An 18,998-nucleotide genomic window follows, 5' to 3' on the forward strand; every position below is an offset into this window, starting at 1 on the left:
CATCACTCCTAAGTCCTACCAACCATACCTGAGAGGCTGAGAGTGTGGAACTCCCTCAACAATAGTGGTTTGGCACGTCGGATAGTATATTTCTTTTTGGGAGTAAGGGCAATCGGAGAATGCCACGTAACAGAGACTTGATCCCGCTGGTGCGGGAGCTACCCCCGTCCCGTTATATAGAGATTGTAGATCATGGAGGCTCTGAAGCCAAAAATGAAACAGACATATAGCGGAAGCTGCGGAATATCTTTGTATTAGGAATATCTAATATGAATTCGATACAAGGCTGCAAGAGACTGTGCGAAGTGCGAACAGTGTGAACAAGTCGATCTCGGAGATAATAGTGGTAATCTGGTAGAATTGCTTGAAGCCGCAAACAGATCCGGAAATAATGCATTCCCCTCATGCCGCATGAATTAATGGATTATAGATTTTGGTGTCTTAAGCTTAATTTGAAAAGAATATAAGTTCACAGAGAGCCAATTAATTGGTTGGTAAGGTTTATTGTTGATTGTATTGGAGACTTAGGATCAAATCCTCGCCTGTACATGGGTTGAGGGGTTGAGTTTGGATCTGTTTCTTATCAAGCACGACTCACACAACATGTTTCAGCCATATATTAGGAATATTTTCCCATGAATAAATATTTTCAAATACAGAGAAGTTCCAAATGCACAGGTGACCACTATCATACTTGAATACAACAGTGCACTAAAGATCCTTACATCCCCCTAAGATTGTTTTACAAACATAGGGCCCGTTTGGAAAGTCTTTTTGAGAAGATCTTCTTGTAGTTCTGACAGTCAAAAGATGCATTGAGCTTTTGACATAAGATCTGGGCAGCCCCAAGATCGTTTGGCAGATGCGCGTCTTTCCGTGCGTTATTTCGGGTCTTTTCGCACGAGATTAAAATGCAAAAGACATGGGAAGCTTCATTTGGACCTTCCTGAAATCAGCCCAAAATAGGCTTTGCGCGTCTTTTTGGCATCCCGTCTTTTGGCGGCTAGATCTTCCGCGTACCAAATGGAAATAAACCAATTTTTGGTCTTCCCAACTTGTAAACAACCAAAAAACCATACGGAAAGACGTGCCAAATGGGCCCATAATGAACCAAAGCTGAGCTTGAACGGACTTACATTGGATCAAAATTGGTTTATAAGAAAATAGTGAAGTTAAATATATTTTAATTGTGGAGCTCAGGTTACTGGTTCTATATTTGGGTTTGCAGGTCTGTTAGAAGCTAATATATGTGCTCACAAGTTAGCTATTGTCACTATAAATCAGGATAGTGATGTAGGTTTTTTTATCAACCTCCAGTTCATGTTGTTGATGTTTTAAGGGAGGATAATTGTGGTGTGAGCTTTTGGCATCCTTGTTCTAGCCGTTAGTACTATATCATATTTTGTGTCAAAAATAAAAAGTTAAGGTTGTGTTTGATTGCAATGCAAACGTAAATATGTAAGCTACATATTTACCCATTTTTCGGTTCATGAATATAAATACGGTTCACATTTTAAATCATTTTTGCATTCATCTTGTTTGGTTGAAATCAGTGCAAAACTGTGGGCCCATCATTAAATGTTTCAACTATTTTATGTTAACTTTGGTCAAAAAGTTAATTATCAACAGAACACAAAATTGTATCCAAACAATAGGTACAGTAATGCTCTCTTTTCAGAGTATAAAAGTGCAGAAAATACATTTTTACTCTAATAATCATTACTTTTTTACACCAGGGTACCTAAATACCCTGGTTCGGCTTTTGTATGGCAAACAAATGGAGCCTAAACAATCCAAATTTGAATTCCAGCTTGTGTTCTTTGAAAGCCAAATCCAAGCTAGATAAAAGGGTTAGGGTCTGTCTTCTTTGCATGAATAGGGTCTATTCCAATTTCAACTATTTGGTGAGACAGGATTGGATGATTCTCATTCCCATTCCTGGTAGATGGGGGAATATAATGGAGCCATTCCCTCCTCCCCTGAGAATGAAAATCCGTTCCACCCAATTTTGATTCTGATTCCAATTCCAGCTTGAATCTAATAGGTAAAGGGAATAGGCCATTCTGATTTCGATTCCAACGGAAAATGTGAACCCAACAATCAGAAATGACCACATCGACATTTCGAATCTGTGGTAACATTAACGGACGTTCAAAAGAAACCTATGAACTGGACACAAAAGGACAAAAAAACCTTAAACCCACTTCTTTCAACTCCCTCCCATTTCCTCTTCTCCTTCAAGCACTAACCCAGAGAAGCATTCCATCGGCCATTTCACTACACATCGGCATCCATGACTGTGGGATCCACCAGTGGTAAGCTCATGGGGAATTCATCAACTTCTGCAATACTTTCCTTGCTTTCAATCCTTATGTTGGTTCCATGGGCAACCTCAGCCTCATTGGAGGAGAGCTTTCTTTAATGCCTTTCCCTTCATTCTAATCCTTCCTCTCCAATCTCTGTTGTGGTTTATTCCTCCAATAACTCCTCTTATCAATCCATACTCGTCTACTATACAAAATCTCAGGTTCCTATAGTCTAACACTGAAACTTCTGTTTATCATTACTCTTTTGAACGAATCCCACGCCCAAACAGCTGTTATCTGCGCAAAAGAGAATGGGTTGGAGATCAGAAGATGAGGCGGAGGCCATGACTATGAGGGCATCTCATATAGGGCTGAAGTCCCATTTTCCATTGTTGACATGTCCAATATGAAAACCATCACTGTGGACAAAGAAGGCAGCAATGTATGGGTTTAGGCTGGTGCGACCTTAGGTGAACTTTATTACAGAATTGCAGAGAAGAGTAACGTCCATGGCTTCTCATGTGGGGTTTGCCACGCTGATCAAGTCATTGATGCACAAATGGTTGATGCAAATGGCAAAATCCTCAATAGAGAAACCATGGGAGAAGATCTATTATGGGACATCAAAGGAGGAGGTGCAGCAAGCTTTGGAATCATTCTACGATGGAAAGTGAGATTAGTTCCAAACTTTCAATCATGATTTTCGAACCACCATTGACCCGGGCGGTCGAACCGTTTGACCCGATAACCATTCAGCCAACCGGTTCCATTTTACCCCTAACCCAGTCCCTGGACAAAAACTGTTGAATTGGTCAATGACCAGTTAACCTGGCAGCGACCTATTCAACGGTTTTTAACCATTTTTTAATTTTCTTGTCAGAATGGGCCATCCTTTCAAACCGGGCGGTCAAACCATCAACCCAGAAACCAGTGGCCATAATGGTTTTGGTTCCGGGTTGTTTTTTAAAACATTGGTTCCAATCCCACTAGTTATTATTATTTTCAATCCGTCCAAGACAATAGGAGCAATGAAGCTCGTCCACAAGTGGCAATATATTGCAGATAAGTGAACCAGAGCTTCTCAGAGTTGGGTTTGAAACAAGAGAACTAGAGAGTAGTTGGGGAGATCAGAGAGCACCTTTCTATGCTTACAACTGGTCGATCTCATGTTAACCAACGTGGGTGCGTAGTGAGATGGCCGGTGGGATGCTTCTCTGGGTTATAGCACAGAGAAGAGAAGGAAATGGGAGGGAGTTTGAATGAATTCCTTTGAAAGAAGTGGGTTTAAAGTTTTTTGTCCTTTTGTGTCTGGTTCAACCGGGTTTTTTTTTGAACGTCCGAAAATATTACCATAGATTCAAAATGCCAACTCAGGCCTGCTAATGGTGAGTTCAGATCTGTGCCCTACAACGTCCCATAGCACATCACTGCCTTATATTGAGAACATCTCTCGATGATGGCATCATTGGATCCCAATACATGGTGGGGATGCACTGTGGAATATTGTGGGGCACCCCCTTGTGGGGCGCAGATGTGAACTGGCTAATGGTATGGTGATTGACCAGGCTTGGTTTCGATTTCTTTGAAACTTACAAAGAGTGGAGCAGAACCAACCGGATTTGCCAAAACGTTGATGTTTAAAAAACTGATAAGTGATAACCAATAAACCGGTGTAATTTATCACTACAATCTAACTCAAATAGTTGGGAATAAAGATGAGTCGAGCTAAATTTACCAACACCAATCATGGAGAGCGATTAGATTAACCACCAATATGGCGTCCCTGTCCACCAGTGCTTCATATCATAAGCTGGCTTGTACGGTTGTGCCAATATCACTAACAGGTAGCTCTTCATTTCCTTTAATTATTGGTTAACGCGAAGAAGGTAAGAATTATTTATGGGAAATCACCTAAAATTTCTCTTTATACTAAATATCTAAAACACCCCTAACCTTTTGGATACCTCCAAAGAACCCCATTTTAGAAGGTTTTACAAACCATATTCCTCTCTTCTGCTAACTCTGTTTAATTCGTAACAAAATTAAGGGTTGCAGCATGACCCAGAAATAGTTTCTAAATGACAAAGGCCCAAACACATGCTAACCAATACATAAGGGCCATAGAACTACTAACATCATTGAATCTCTCTTTGTTGATCAGTTTATTCAAAGTTACTCGTCATGACACGATCTTTAGAGGAAACAAGAAAGCACATTGATCTTGCCACCAATTGTGTGTTAACCTAAACATTGAAATGTTATATCCATGAAACTTGAAAGTTAAAACTGAAAAGCACCCATCATCTATTTCATTTAATTCAGACCTAACATCAATCTCATGAATTTTGTTGGTTAAGATGGATCCCTTATGGCCTTATCGATAAAAATTGGTGGTTTTTTGGTGGTCGTTTGAAAAACAAACATTGGGTATATAAATACATGGCCATCAAGTTGTGTGACGAACAACCTACGGTCAACATTTTTTTTTTGAATTATTATAGACGAGATAGGTTCTAACGCTCAGTTTGGAAAAAAGTACAGATACAAATATATTGAGTGCAAAACCTTGTATCATAGTTTTTAAAACCAAACCGGTCAGGGGTCCGGTTACCAGTTAGAACGGTTCGACCATTCGACCCAAGCGGTCAGCCCATTCTGACAAAAAATAAAAAAAAAATTAAAAATTGAAAAAAATCAAAACCGCTCAAACAGTTCGAATGGTTAACAGGCCGATTCAGCGGTTTGCTGACCAAAATCAACGATTTTGGAGAAAACGGAACCAGTCAGGTGACCGATTCCCAGTTTTCCGGTCCGGTTTTGAAAACCATGCCTTGTATTTTGTATGTATTTTAAAATGTATATAATTGTATGTATTGTATCTTTCCAAACTGAGCCTAAAGGATGACACTTGGTTAAAGCCAGACCACAAGCTTCGAAGGTGCTATTGGCTATTGCTTTGGTGCACATATATAAACGAAAATATTAGTTCTGATACGAACTATATAGCTGCTAAAAGCTTAGTCCATTCGATCTCCCCGACCCCCCCCCCCCAACCCAATATGGAAATCACAACCATGAACCATGCCATGCAACTCCACGCCCAACTAATCAAGAGGGGAGAGGACCAAAACACCCTCTCCCTGAGCAAAATCTTCACCTTCTCTGCCCTATCGAATTCAGGAACTCTCACCTATGCCCGTCAAATTTTTAATTCCCTCCAACACCCTAATTCATATTTCTGGAACACCATGATCAGAGGCTATGCAGCAAGCGCAGAGCCTAGCGAGGCACTTCTCTTTTTCCTCTCAACGTGGCAGCAAGAGCATGCACCAAACCCGGACAACTTCACCTACCCCTTCCTCCTCAAATCCTGCGCACGCCTACAATGGAACCATGAAGGAAAACAACTCCATGCACTCATCTACAAAGCAGGCCTTGAATCCGATCGGTTCATACAAAATTCTCTCATCCATATGTACTCCTCATGTGGAGAGCTTAGTTATGCAGTACATGTATTCGAGAAAATGCCTGATCGAGATGTTGTCTCTTGGACCTCAATCATTGATGGGCATGTTGACGACGATCAACCAATCAAAGCATTAAAGTTGTTTGAACATATGCGAGGTGATGGCATTACACCAAATGATGCAACTTTAGTGTCTGTTCTGAGAGCTTCCGCTGACACAGGAGCACTGGGTATCGGGCAGAAAGTTCATCAGATTGCCAAACAGATTGGACTTGATTCAAAGTCTAATGTCTCTACAGCTCTGATTGACATGTACACAAAATGCGGGTGTATAGATAGTGCTCAACAGGTATTTGCAGCAATTATAAACAAAGATATTTTCGCATGGACAGCCATGATTTCTGGCCTCGCCAGCCATGGACGGTGTAAAGATGCCATTGATCTGTTTGATCAAATGAGAGAATTTAATCTGAGACCAGATGAACGAACAATAACTGCAGTTTTATCTGCTTGCAGAAATGCAGGTTGGGTTGGCAAGGGCTACTACTACTTGGAAAATATGGAGATGATATATGGATTAAGACCCACAATTCAACACTATGGATGCATGGCTGATCTTCTTGCTCGAACTGGGCATCTGAAAGATGCAGAAGAATTTATCCAGAAGATGCCAATAAGACCTGATGCAGTGCTATGGCGAACCCTGATTTGGGCCTCTAAAGTTCATGGAGATACTGATAGGTGCGAGCGTTTGATGAACCACCTTCAAAATGTCAAAACCAATGACAGTGGAAGTTATGTTCTCCTTGGAAATGTGTTTGCCTCAGCTGGAAAATGGCATGAAAAGGCAAAAGTGAGAGAGTTGATGAATCAGAAGAAACTCGAAAAACCACCAGGGTCTAGTAAGATTGAAGTGGAAGGTACCATCCATGAATTTGTAGCAGGGGACTCATGTCATCAAGAAGCAAAAAAAATATATACAAAGTTGGAAGACATAGCAAGGCGACTGATAGGACAAGGCTACCAACCAAAACTTTCAGAAGTCATGCTTGATATCGAGGACGAGGAGAAAACTTTTCAATTGCACCACCATAGTGAAAAGCTTGCTGTTGCTTTTGGGCTAATAAAGACAAACTCCACAACCAAAATTAGGATTGTGAAAAACTTGCGATCTTGTGAGGATTGCCACTCTGTGATGAAACTGATCTCAAAAATATACCAGCGAGAGATCATTATTAGAGATCGCATCAGGTTCCACCATTTCAAGAATGGAAAATGTTCTTGTGGGGATTTCTGGTAATGAGAAAAATGTTATTTTCAAGGATCTGAGCACGAGCTATTTATTATCTGTCCAGACATGCTAAACACAACCCCTGTAGAGAAGAACATGAAGGTGGAAATCTATCCTGAGCCGACTTGAGGAATTTAACCAATTCTTTTATTTGATGTGCTATCATGTGTACCTCGTCTGTCTGATTCTTTGTTGCCCACTCCTCCATCATCCTGCATAAACCTCAAATTTAATTAGCTGCTCTACAGAGGAAAACAAAAAGAGAATGGGATGCTAATGTACCAAAGTACTTCAAGAAACACAGAATACTATATTTGACTCTATAACAAGTACCAACAACACAGACCAAGCTTTATAACTATTAGAATTGGAAAAATGTGCTCATTAACATTTTTTTTCTCTCAATGAAACAAGTTGATGGACTAGCTATTAGAAGAGGGATTTGATCTTAGGATTTATACCTATAAGCCCAAGGAGGCCTGGAGGTTCACCCTAGACATCTGAAGATATGAGATTTACTGCATCACAAAAACCTATTATGGGTTGACCATGCAGTGACAAAAAGGGTGAGTCCAACTAAAAAGACAATAATAGTGCCAAACTCTCCACTCAAATTGAGTCAGACACACACATGATACCCAATTTTTGGTTCTGTGGGTGTTGATATTTTCATCCTTGGTCAAGGCAATGCCTAGGTGACAAGGCACCCAGTATTACAATAAGTTATTCATTCTGTGGATTTATATACTAGTTTCTTTTATTATTTTCTCATTTGTCAGGGTTCAATCAACAAACATGTTGGTGTATGCTGTCTTGCACCCCTGAAGACTTCAAAACCTGAACCAAGGTTCAAAGTATCAATACGTATCGGCCGAAAACATATCGTATTGATATAGCGTAATGGGGTGCAAGACAGCATACAATCGTTGTCCAAGTCCGAATGGATGACTCGCTTTAACAAAAAATAATAAAATTTGAAAAAAACTGAAGAGAAGAGAGTTGAGGGTTCAGCAATGAGGGTCTGAGAAGAGGATTTCGAACTCACTCTCTCTCAGCCCCCTAACACTGTTTTAATAAAAATATTTGAATAATTACAAGGAGGCCCTTAGTTGGGCAAGAATTTACAAAGAACTTGATATTGACAAGATAGACCTAGAATAAGGCCCATTACAGAAAATAAACATAAATAACAAGAACGAATAAGCAACCTATGGGCCATTCGGCCCATCTTCTCTACACTCCCCCTCAAGCTGAGCATAGATGTCAATCATGCCAAGCTTGCTGGTATCATGCTAAAGTTTTGCCTTGGGAATGCCTTTGGTGAGAAAATCTGCCAACTGTCCTTCAGATGTGATGAAAGGAAGACACACTTCACCCGAAGAGACCCTTTCCCTAATGAAGTGTCGATCAACTTCAATATGCTTGGTTCTATCATGTTGCACTGGGTTGTGAGCAATGTTGATGGCAGCCTGATTATCACAGTACAACATCATTGACTTGTCATATTCAACTCCAAGTTCTTCCATCAAAGATTTTAGCCATAATAATTCAGAAACCCCATGTGCCATGGCCCTGTATTCTGCTTCAGCAGAAGACCGAGCAACCACCGATTGTTTCTTGCTTCTCCAAGAAACAACATTACCAGCTACCAAGTTGCAATACCCAGAGGTAGATCTTCTGTCATCAATGTTCCCGGCCCAGTCAGCATCGGTGTAGGCTTCAAGTTTCATATGACCATGCTTGGCAAACAGAATACCCTTTCCTGGGGAGCCCTTCAAATAACATAGGATTCTCTCTGCAGCTGCCATATGAGTGTCTCGGGAAGCATGCATGAATTGGCTAATGCAACTGACTGCATATGCAATATCTGGCCGAGTCATGCATAGGTACAAAAGTTTCTCAAGAAGTCTCTGAAAGATTCCTTTGTCTTCTAACAATGTCTCTTCTGAGACTGAGAGTTTATGACTCATATCAATAGGAGTAGCAATTGGTCTAGCACCCATCTTTTCAGTTTCAGAGAGTAAGTCAAGAATATACTTCCTTTGGGAGATAAGAATCTCGTCCTTGGATCGAGCCACTTCTATGCCAAGAAAGTATCTCAATTCCCCCAAATCTTTAATCTCAAACTCTGTATGTAGAAAAGATTTTAGATCATGAATTCTTGAGGCATTACTACCAGTCACTACAATACCATCTACATACACAATGAGGTATACTGCCAGAGGTCCACTCCTCTTCACAAAAAGAGTATGATCGGACTTTGTCTGCACATATCCAAAGTTAACAAGTGCTATTCTAAATCTCTCAAACCATGCTCTAGGGGACTATTTTAGTCCATAAAGAGATTTTTTCAGCCTGCATACCTTCCCTTTCATATCAGTTCCATACATCCCTGGAGGAAGAGACATGTAAACCTCCACATGTAACTCACCATTCAGAAATGCATTCTTCACATGCAATTGATAAAGAGGCCAATCAAAGTGAGCAACTAAAGATAGAAAAACCCTCACAGATGTCATCTTGGCAACAGGTGCAAAAGTCTCTAAATAATCAATCCCATATGTCTGTGTATAGCCTTTTGCAACCAGCCTGGCCTTATACCTTTCAATGGTGCCATCAGCTCTGTATTTGATAGTAAAGACCCACTTGCAACCAACAGGATCCTTCCCTTCAAGCAAATCCACCACTTCCCATGTGTCATTCTTCTGTAGGGCATCTATTTCAGATCTCATAGCATCCCTCCATTCTGAAATCTTAAGAGCTTCTGACACAGACCTAGGAATAGGATGAGAAGCAACAGGAGAGAGATAGGCAAAGTATGAAGGTGAAAGCAAACTGTAAGAAAGGTGCTTGAAAATGCAGTGTGCAGTGCACTTCCATTTTCCTTTCCTAACAGCAATGGGAATATCAAGGTCAGGAAAGGATGAATCCAAAGGTGCTGAAACAGTACCTGTTGTCTCTTCTGTGACTGGAAATGTATGAGGCTCATGTGTTGTAGGAGAAACAACCTGCACATTTCTGGATCTTTGCCTTTGATACACCTTGGGATTGAGGATAGGATGAGGAGGTAGAGTATTGGGACAAGGAGAAGCAGACACATCAAGAGACTCAACAGGGACAGGAAGAGGAAGAGCAAACACCTGTGACAAATTCTCCCCCTGTGGACAATGTCCTTCTGGAGATGAACCATAAAAGGGGGAAAGCTCATCAAAGGTGACATCCATTGAGACATACCGATTGCCAGACTTTGGATCAAAACAACAATAACCCTTCTGTGTGGGGGAATAACCAAGGAAGATACACTTTTGAGCTTTGGGTTCAAATTTATGCCTTTGGACACTTGGAACATGTACATAACAGGTGCAGCCAAAGACACGAATAGGAACAGGAAAAAGGTCATTGTCTGGATGTAGAAGATTGAAGGGAGACTTAAACCCCAAAACCCTGGATGGCATACGGTTTATAAGGTAGGTAGCAGTAAGAACAACATCACCCCAAAACCTGGTAGGAACATGTGCGGCAAATAAGATACTTCTTGCAACTTCAACAATATGCCTGTTTTTCCTCTCAGCAACCCCATTTTGTTCTGGGGTCCTAGCACATGAGCTTTGATGAATGACCCCCATGTCAGAGAGATAGCAGGATAGGTTTTTCTCAAAGTATTATTTTGCATTGTCAGATCTGAAGATTTTAATCCTGGTATCAAATTGGGTTAGAACAAATTCATGGAATTGTCTTACAAGTCTTGGAACTTCATCACGGGATTTCATCAGGAATATCCAAGTGAACCGAGAAAAATCATCAATAAACAGGATAAAATATTTATAGCCACCCATGGAAGGAAAGTGGTAAGGCCCCCACACATCAGAGTGCACAATATTAAAAGGAAAGGAAGATCTTTTATTACTCAAAGGATAATTGTTTCTCCAATGCTTTGACAATTCACAAGACTCACAATGAAGACTAGACAAACTAATTCCCTTAAACAGTTCAGGGAAAAGATGACTCAAGGCAGAAAAAGACAGATGACCAAAACGACGATGACACAACATAATCCGACTAACAGACTCTAAAGAAACAGATCCAAGAGCAGCACTCCCAAGATGATCAGTGCATTGTTCCGGGGTATCAAGCAGGTATATTCCGTTCGCCTCATGGCCACTCCCAATCACCTTCTAAGACTCCAGATCCTGAAAAACACAGTAGGAAGGAAAGAAGGTTACACAACAGTTTAGTGACTTGGTTAAACTACTTACAGACAACAAATTTGTATTTAGTTTAGGTACATGAAGGGCAGAAGGTAGGAACAAGGAATCCGTAGCCTTGATGGTTCCCTTACCAGAGATGGGGGCAAGTGAACCATAAGCTAAAGTGATTTTATCACGTCCAGGAAGCAAGTCATATGAAACAAATAAGGTAGAGAGATTGGTCATATGGTCAGAAGCACCTGAGTCAATAATCCAAGGGATCTTGAGATTACCTCAAGTGGTAGCATGATTGGCAGAAGCCGTTATACCTGAATGAGCAAATGCTGAAGCAACAGAAGAATTGCCTGAAGGGTTGGAAGAAGAGGTCACATCACTTAGCTGACTGATCATCTTCCCAAACTTTTCATATTCTGCTCCCATGGCTGCCAACTGTGCAGAAGCAGACATTTCTTTACTATCTGTCCCGGCAACTACATTTGCACTTCCTGATCTTTTACTATCATGCCTTTTTTGAAACCGACTAGGAACAAGATTAGGATGTAATTTCCAGCACTTGTCTTCGGTGTGCTTCGGCTTCTTACAGTACTCACATATAACTTCTTTCTTTCCTATGCCACCAGAAGTTCCAGCATTCCCTTTGGGTTTAATCCCCATATTGGCAAAGTGATCATTAGTATCAGCCCCTTGAACCTGAACAGCCCTTCTGCTCTCTTCACTACTCACCAATGCATAAGCTTGTGATAAAGAGACACACTCCTTGGAAAGAATATTCTGTTTTGTGATATCATATTCTGGGTTTAGTCCAGTTAAGAACTCAAAAACCCTGTTCCTTTCAACCAATTTTCTGTAGGTCTCTGCATCATTGGTGGTGTCCCAAGTTACAACTTCTATTAGGTCAATCTCTTGCCATAGGGACTTAAGGGTTGAGAAATATACAGCAAGAGGTTTCTCTCATTGCCTTAAATTCTTTACATCACTTCTCAATTTATATGCCCGGGCCACATTGAGTTTTTGGGAATAGGTTTCTGCAACACTGTCCCAAATTTCCTTTGCTGAATTCATCCATAGGTAGTGTTGACTGATTTGTGGCTGCATTGAGTTCACAAGCCACCCAATGACAGTGTAGTTTTCTTCCATCCACTTCTCGTAGGATGGATCATCTTCTGGGGGAGCCTTCTTACTCCCGGAAATGAATCCCCACTTTCCTCTACTACAAAGATGAATCTTTACTGATTGTGACCATGCTAGATAATTAGTTCCATCTAGTTTAACTGTGGTCACAGTCAATAAGGAGTCACTTGGAGTCCCCTGAACCAGTCCATATTTAGCACCATTTTTGTTTTCAAACTCTGAGGAGTACATCATGTAAACACTCCAAATATGATTTCAGATGACTTCTACAAGTATATTGAATAAGGACAAGCAAGAACAGAGTTCAGCCGATCACAAGAAGGAAATACACTGAGTTCAGCCTTCAAGAAGTAAAACAGAAACTTCTAGATACTCAGCCGAAGTACCCTTTTCAAATCTGGACTTCAAAGTAAATACCACTTGGCACTCAGCCGATGTACCCTTTTTACAAACACAGTGTGGGCAATAGAGACAACCCCACTGTCAAGAGGAGAAAAAAAGGCCTCAAGAACAATTCATACAACCCCCCAAAAAACAGCCAGATATAAGCAACAATCCACAGCCTTGTTACAGGGATGTTTCGGCTGTTTGACAGTCCAATAAGGTGTGAAAAACAGCCCAGAAATTTCTGGGTTAAACCAGATTCAATGGCAGCCGTAGGTAGTACAGAACAACCAAAGCTTTCGGACAGTTCAACTGTCCAAACACAGTCGAATGCAATACAGAACAACCGAAAGAAAACTAAACCCAGAAATCTGAGTACAAGTTACAGTTTCGAACCAGAAATCTGAGTACAGCTTACAGTTTCGAACCAGAAGAAAACTGAACCCAGAAATCTGAGTACAACTTACAGTTTTGAGCTTCAACAGAACCGAACTGTTCCTCTTCCCCTTTTTCTTTTCTCTGATTTTCCTGGCCACCGAACCACTTCTCCAAGAGATTCAAGTCTTGGGCACTTCCAATGACCTCCAAGAATCAGGCAACACAAGTCAAGCTTCCAGCCCTAGGATACTGAAGTTCAGGTATGCTCTGATACCATGAAGAAAACTGAAGAGAAGAGAGTTGAGGGTTCAGCAATGAGGGTCTGAGAAGAGGATTTCGAACTCACTCTCTCTCAGCCCCCTAACACCGTTTTATTAGAAATATTTGAATAATTACAAGGAGGCCCTTAGTTGGGCAAGAATTTACACAAAACTTAATATTGACAGGGTGGACCCAGAATAAGGCCCATTACAGAAAAGAAACATAAATAACAAGAAGGAATAAGCAACCTATGGGCCATTCGGCCCATCTTCTCTACAAAATTAAAACAAAAAACAAAAAATGGCCTAAAATCGTTGTCCAAGTCAACGGTTCAACCGCCCAGGTCAGTAGTTTACTAACCAAATCAACAGTTTTTGGCCAAAGGTTTTGGAGTGAAACGAAACCGATCAAGTGATTGGTTCCCTTTTTCCGGTCCAACCGTCTGATCTAGTCCGGTTTTGAAAACACTGCCTTAAAGTTGAAAAATTGTGAGGATGGATTCACTTGGATTCTAACTAATGTGTATGAACCAAATAGATACAGAGAAAGGAATGAGATGTGGGAAGAACTATTTGGAATCCAAGGTTTGTGGGAAAGGCCCTAGTGTTTGGGAGGAGATTTTAATGTGATCAGATTTTGTAACGAGTCAAATAACCCTAATCAGTTTATAACAACCAGCATGAGAAAATTCAATGAATTCATCAATACTTGCCATTTAAAGGAAATTCACTTGCTGCAAGCCAACTTCACGTGGTACAACTTCCAAGAATACCCAATCTGTTCGAAGTTTGATAGGTTCCTTTTCAATGAAGGTTGGAAGACTCTTTGGAGGGATTTGGTTGCTAGAGCCTTGCCCAAAGTAACCTCTAACTACTACCCAATTAAGTTAGGTCCGAAACCCCTAATTAGTGGACCCAGACCCTTCAGATTTGAGAATATGTGGTTGGCTCATCCTGATTTTGTTCACAAGATTAAGGAATGGTGGAATGAGGAGCTAATAGTGATAATGTGGAAAGGAGTCTAATTTCATAAAAAAAACTGAAAAGACTCGAATCCAAAATTAAAAAGTGGAATAGGACCCATTTTGGGCAGATAGAGGAGCAAAAATTTTCCCTGTTTTCCAATATTGAGGCTCTGTATGAAAAAGAATCTTTAAGGCTCATTAATGAACAAGAAAGGGAGTTGAGATGGAAGTTGAAAGAGTTGGATGAGGTTCTTTATAGAGAGGAAATACCCTGGAGACAAAAATCAAGATACAAATGGATTAAGAAGGGTGATGGGAACACCAAATTTTTTCATGCTATTGCAAATGAGAGAAGTTTATACTTGGTGACTAAATTAGAGATCAATGGGCAGAAAATATTCTCTTAGGATGAAATAGCCAAGACCTTTGTGGAACATTTTAAGTCAATTTGCAGAAGGCCTTTGAGTACTAGGTTGAGGGTGGAAGGTGTGGACTGGCCATGATTAACAAGGGCAATACATTGGTTGAGAACCCTTATCTCATTCCACTCTTATACATTTGATGATCTATGGAGAAACTGGTTTGCAGTGGCTAATAGCTCCACAAGAAGCACTAGAAGTATTTCATATTGGTTTCCACCTGTGGATGGGTTCATAAAATTGAGGCTGGCAACTTATTCTCTCTTTTCTCAGGCCCAGTGGGATCAGGAGACTACTAGAGCTGAACTACTAGCTGCAGTACAAGGAATTCAGATTGCAAGTCAACTGGGTGTCAACAGATTATGTATTGAAGGAGGCTCTAAGGTGGTGGTAGGGTTGTTACAGGTCCAGATTCTGCTATTTGGGAATACGGGGACTTATTAAGGAAAGTCAAGTGGCTAGCAAGGGATATGACCATCAGAATACAATGGGTGAGCAGGTCAGCCAATGCTATGGCTGATGTCTTGGCTAAACAAGGGGCTGTTAGGGAGTTACTATTTGGGGCTGAGTTGTAATACTTAATTTTTTCAGTTCAACTTTCAGTTTTTTGGGCTCAAGGATGTGGCTGCATCTTGTGCCCCCCAAGGGGAGCTTGTAACTGCTTTAATCTCTGGTCAAAAAAATCTATTAATTTATCAAAAAATAAAATAAAATGAGAGAGAATAGACTAAAATGGTTTGGGTTTGGGCACATGCATAGAAGACCACCAACTGCACTAGTTAGAACTTAGAAGTGATTCATTACACATTGAAGGGCTAGAAGAACTTGGGGTAGACCAAAAAGGACATGGGTAGTAGTAAGAAATGATTTAAGCACTAATAATTTAACAATGGATATGGCTTTAAAAAGAATGGATTGGCGAAACAGAATTCATGTAGCCACCTCCATATAGTTGGGACAAGGATTGGATGATAATGATGACATGAACTGACTAAAAAACTACATCTAAACAATTTCATTAACTGAAGTGCAGTATAAATTGAAGCCTACTAAAATAATCTGGGCCCTATTACTTGCTAGTTGTGGCATGTCCATATTTTTTTTTCAGTAATACTGTCACATGCCCATATTTAAATCATTAGAAGGATTGCAACCCACCATGGAAATTAACTGAGCAAAGTATGAGCTTGAAATGCAGCTACAAGCATATAGTATCCAGAAATCAGCAAGGGAAATTAAGAAGGGAGACAACTTTGAAGATTGATCTAAAAAAGGGAGTCAACTTTGAAGATTTAAAGGGAGTTAACTTTGAAGTATGAAATGGAACAAATATAAAATTCTGGCAGGACACTTGGCATGGAAATCAAACTCTACGAAAGATGTTCCCAACACTGTTTGAGATTGCAAAGAACAAGGAATGCTTGATTAGTAGTACAGAGGCTTTTTTTACAGGAAAGGGATGCAGGTGTTTGGTGCCCTGTTTTCAGAAGGAACCTGAATAATTGGGAGTTAGGGCAATGGATGAAGTTGATGTAAAGAATTAACACAATCAGGCCAGACACAGCAAGAAGTGACGAAAGGATTTGGGTGTGGGAAAAATCAACAGACTTCACAGTAAAATCTTTTTACAACAAGCTGCACTATGAAGAGGTGGAGAATGGAAAATTGTAGCTCCCCTTGAAGTAGCCTTTTTTGGCATGGCAGTCACATAAGGTGACACCCTGCCTACCGGAGGTATGATGGTGGAACCAAGCAGATGTATAATGTGTGTCTGTGTATACAAGGATTAAAGTATCGGTATCGGGTATTGTATCGGACAACTCGGATACGGATACGCTTTGGAAACGCATTGATACGGACGAAAAAGATGGAAACGCATGGATACACTAAGGAAATACATACAAATTTTCATAAGTATATTAATAACACTAAATTTAAGATCAAAACGATCACAAAATAGTATATAAATACATAAAAAATGTAAATATTAAGGATATAAATTAAGAAATATATTATGATTAATGAACCGAGGTGTGTAACTTTATTTATAGTGCATCAATCAAGAGTCCAAGACACTAAACATATGCACCTATTATATTTTAATTATTATATCAATTATTTTTTCTTTTACTATTTTAATTTTTTAACAAAAAGAAAAAGTCAACTAAATATTAAATTTTCAAGTGCAAATGAAAATATCAATTAATAATTTATAAAAATATAATCTTAACTTAAAGTATATCAAATTTGTTAAAATTTCTAAGATGCATATCATACAAAAATTCATAGTTTTTAATTACTAAAATAATTATTCCATTATTAATATTTTAATTTATATAAATTTTACTAAATAAAAAATCATTTTTTGAAATAAATGTAGAATAGTGGATTTGATAGATTCAACTTAATATTATGTTCTTCAGTATTTTGTATATAATATTTTTATTTTTTTATAAATAATAAATATGTTGTTATTACTTATTAATGTAAATTAAAATATTAGTTAATAACTAATAAAAGTATATAAAAATTTTAAGACTTAAATCCTGTGCAATTTTATAAATTTTAAGTATTAAAATAATTATTCTATTATTAATATTCTATTTGTATAAATTTCTTGATATTAAAAATCATCTTTTTTATATAAATGTGAATTTGATACATTATTTATTCTATTAGTTTATAAAATACTATTTTTAAATATTATTTTTTTAATTTTTAGTTAGAGTTGTTAAATATAAATGTGTTCTTTATTTAAATTGCATGTGAACAAAAAACGTTAGGCTCAGTTTGGAAGGAGTACAAATACAAATTTGTAAAGTACAAAACCTTACATTTTATATTATTTTGTTTGTATTTGTACTGTACATATTTGTATTTGTACTCCTTCCAAACTTAGCCTTAATAAAACTTATTTTATTTTACTTTATATCACGAAATGTAGTGTGGCTTATTGGTTTGGAAATGCATCGAATTCTAAATGTGTGTGAGGTGACCCGAGTTTGAATCACCTCATTCGCATTTTTTATGGAGATTACTGAATGGACGCAGCACGTACTGGTGCGTATCGGCCGATACAATGTGATACAGGCCAATACATACCCATATCTGTTCAATACGAACAATTGACGGGATACGCTTGTATTTGTAGCGTATCCAGTATCATTACTAACTGATACGCTACAAATAGAGAGAAATAGGAGGCTTTTTGAGAATAAATTGGTTTGTTCTATGACTTATATAGCATGTGCAGGTTTTTTTAAAGGCCAGTGTCATGATTATATGAACTCATTGCTCCACATGTTAGGCTACCTTCATATGTCTTGATATTCCTGGTAAGGTAGTGGATCCTAGAGGTAGTCTCCATGAATTACCCTAGGATTTCTGGTTTTTATTCTAAGAAACACCCACCACCTACTAAACGACAATTAATAGTGAAAGATAGGTTTTATCCAAAAAAAAAAAAAACCATCACTTAACCAAGGTTCAAAATATCATAACGTATCGGTCTGTATCGGCCGATACGTACCATTTTGATAAGAACTCAATACACGAAACGCATCTAAATCATTTATTTCATTTTTTTCGTATCTATCGATCGATACGGGCCTGTATCGGGATGTTTTGGATATGTATCAGCCGATACAGTCCCATATTGGACTGTTTTGGATGTGTCGGTCGATACAAACCCGAAATAGGCCAATACAAACTGAATCCTTTTGGTTCCCCTTCTTCCATTAATTAATGATCCTCTCTCTCATTAATTTCACTTCGTTAGTATAAAAACTACAAATGTTAACATTAGCAAGACTTGAACTTTGGTCACTAGATTTTAACACCCATAACTTCACCACTAAGCCACTCCAATTTTCTTGTTATAATTATATACATTTTTAGTTTTAAGTAAATTTTATCTTTTCTTAATAGTGCTTATTAATAAATGCTGAAATTAATTATAAATATTAAGATAAATTATTTTGGTTATTTGAAAATTGATATATATATATATATATATATATATATTCACATTTTACTTTTTTTTTGTTTTTTTCACATTTTAGTTATTCCATCAATTTTCAACAGTTACTAATTATATCTTGATATGTCACATTTTATATAAACATTAAAATATGTTTTTTACATTTAAATGACTTATTTACAATCATATAAAACTTGTAAGTATTATTACT

General features: G+C 38.6%; 1 protein-coding gene and 1 pseudogene across 3 annotated transcripts in view; one reads left to right on the forward strand and one right to left on the reverse strand.

The window, feature by feature from the left end:
• The first annotated feature begins 5,171 nt into the window (after positions 1-5,171).
• Positions 5,172-7,137, forward strand: LOC104595622 (pentatricopeptide repeat-containing protein At4g21065 pseudogene; annotated as a pseudogene). Its single transcript, XR_016075881.1, has one exon. The product of XR_016075881.1 is annotated as a pentatricopeptide repeat-containing protein At4g21065 pseudogene (transcript).
• The window catches only part of LOC104595621 (HECT-like ubiquitin-conjugating enzyme (E2)-binding protein), a 28,032-nt gene continuing 16,005 nt past the window's right edge, over positions 6,972-18,998 (reverse strand). Inside the window, exon 5 of one of the 2 annotated variants that reach the window (XM_010256424.3) lies at positions 6,972-7,275. In XM_010256424.3, the coding sequence (XP_010254726.1) occupies positions 7,116-7,275 (160 nt within the window). In that variant the 3' untranslated portion in view covers positions 6,972-7,115. Of the gene's footprint in view, positions 7,276-11,084; positions 11,254-18,998 lie in introns of those variants that run through there. The other variant, XM_088886980.1, reaches the window with a different exon arrangement.

Source organism: Nelumbo nucifera, chromosome 5 (genome assembly GCF_055504915.1).
Source record: "Nelumbo nucifera cultivar China Antique chromosome 5, China Antique-T2T, whole genome shotgun sequence".
In the NCBI taxonomy this organism is placed as follows: Eukaryota; Viridiplantae; Streptophyta; class Magnoliopsida; order Proteales; family Nelumbonaceae; genus Nelumbo; species Nelumbo nucifera.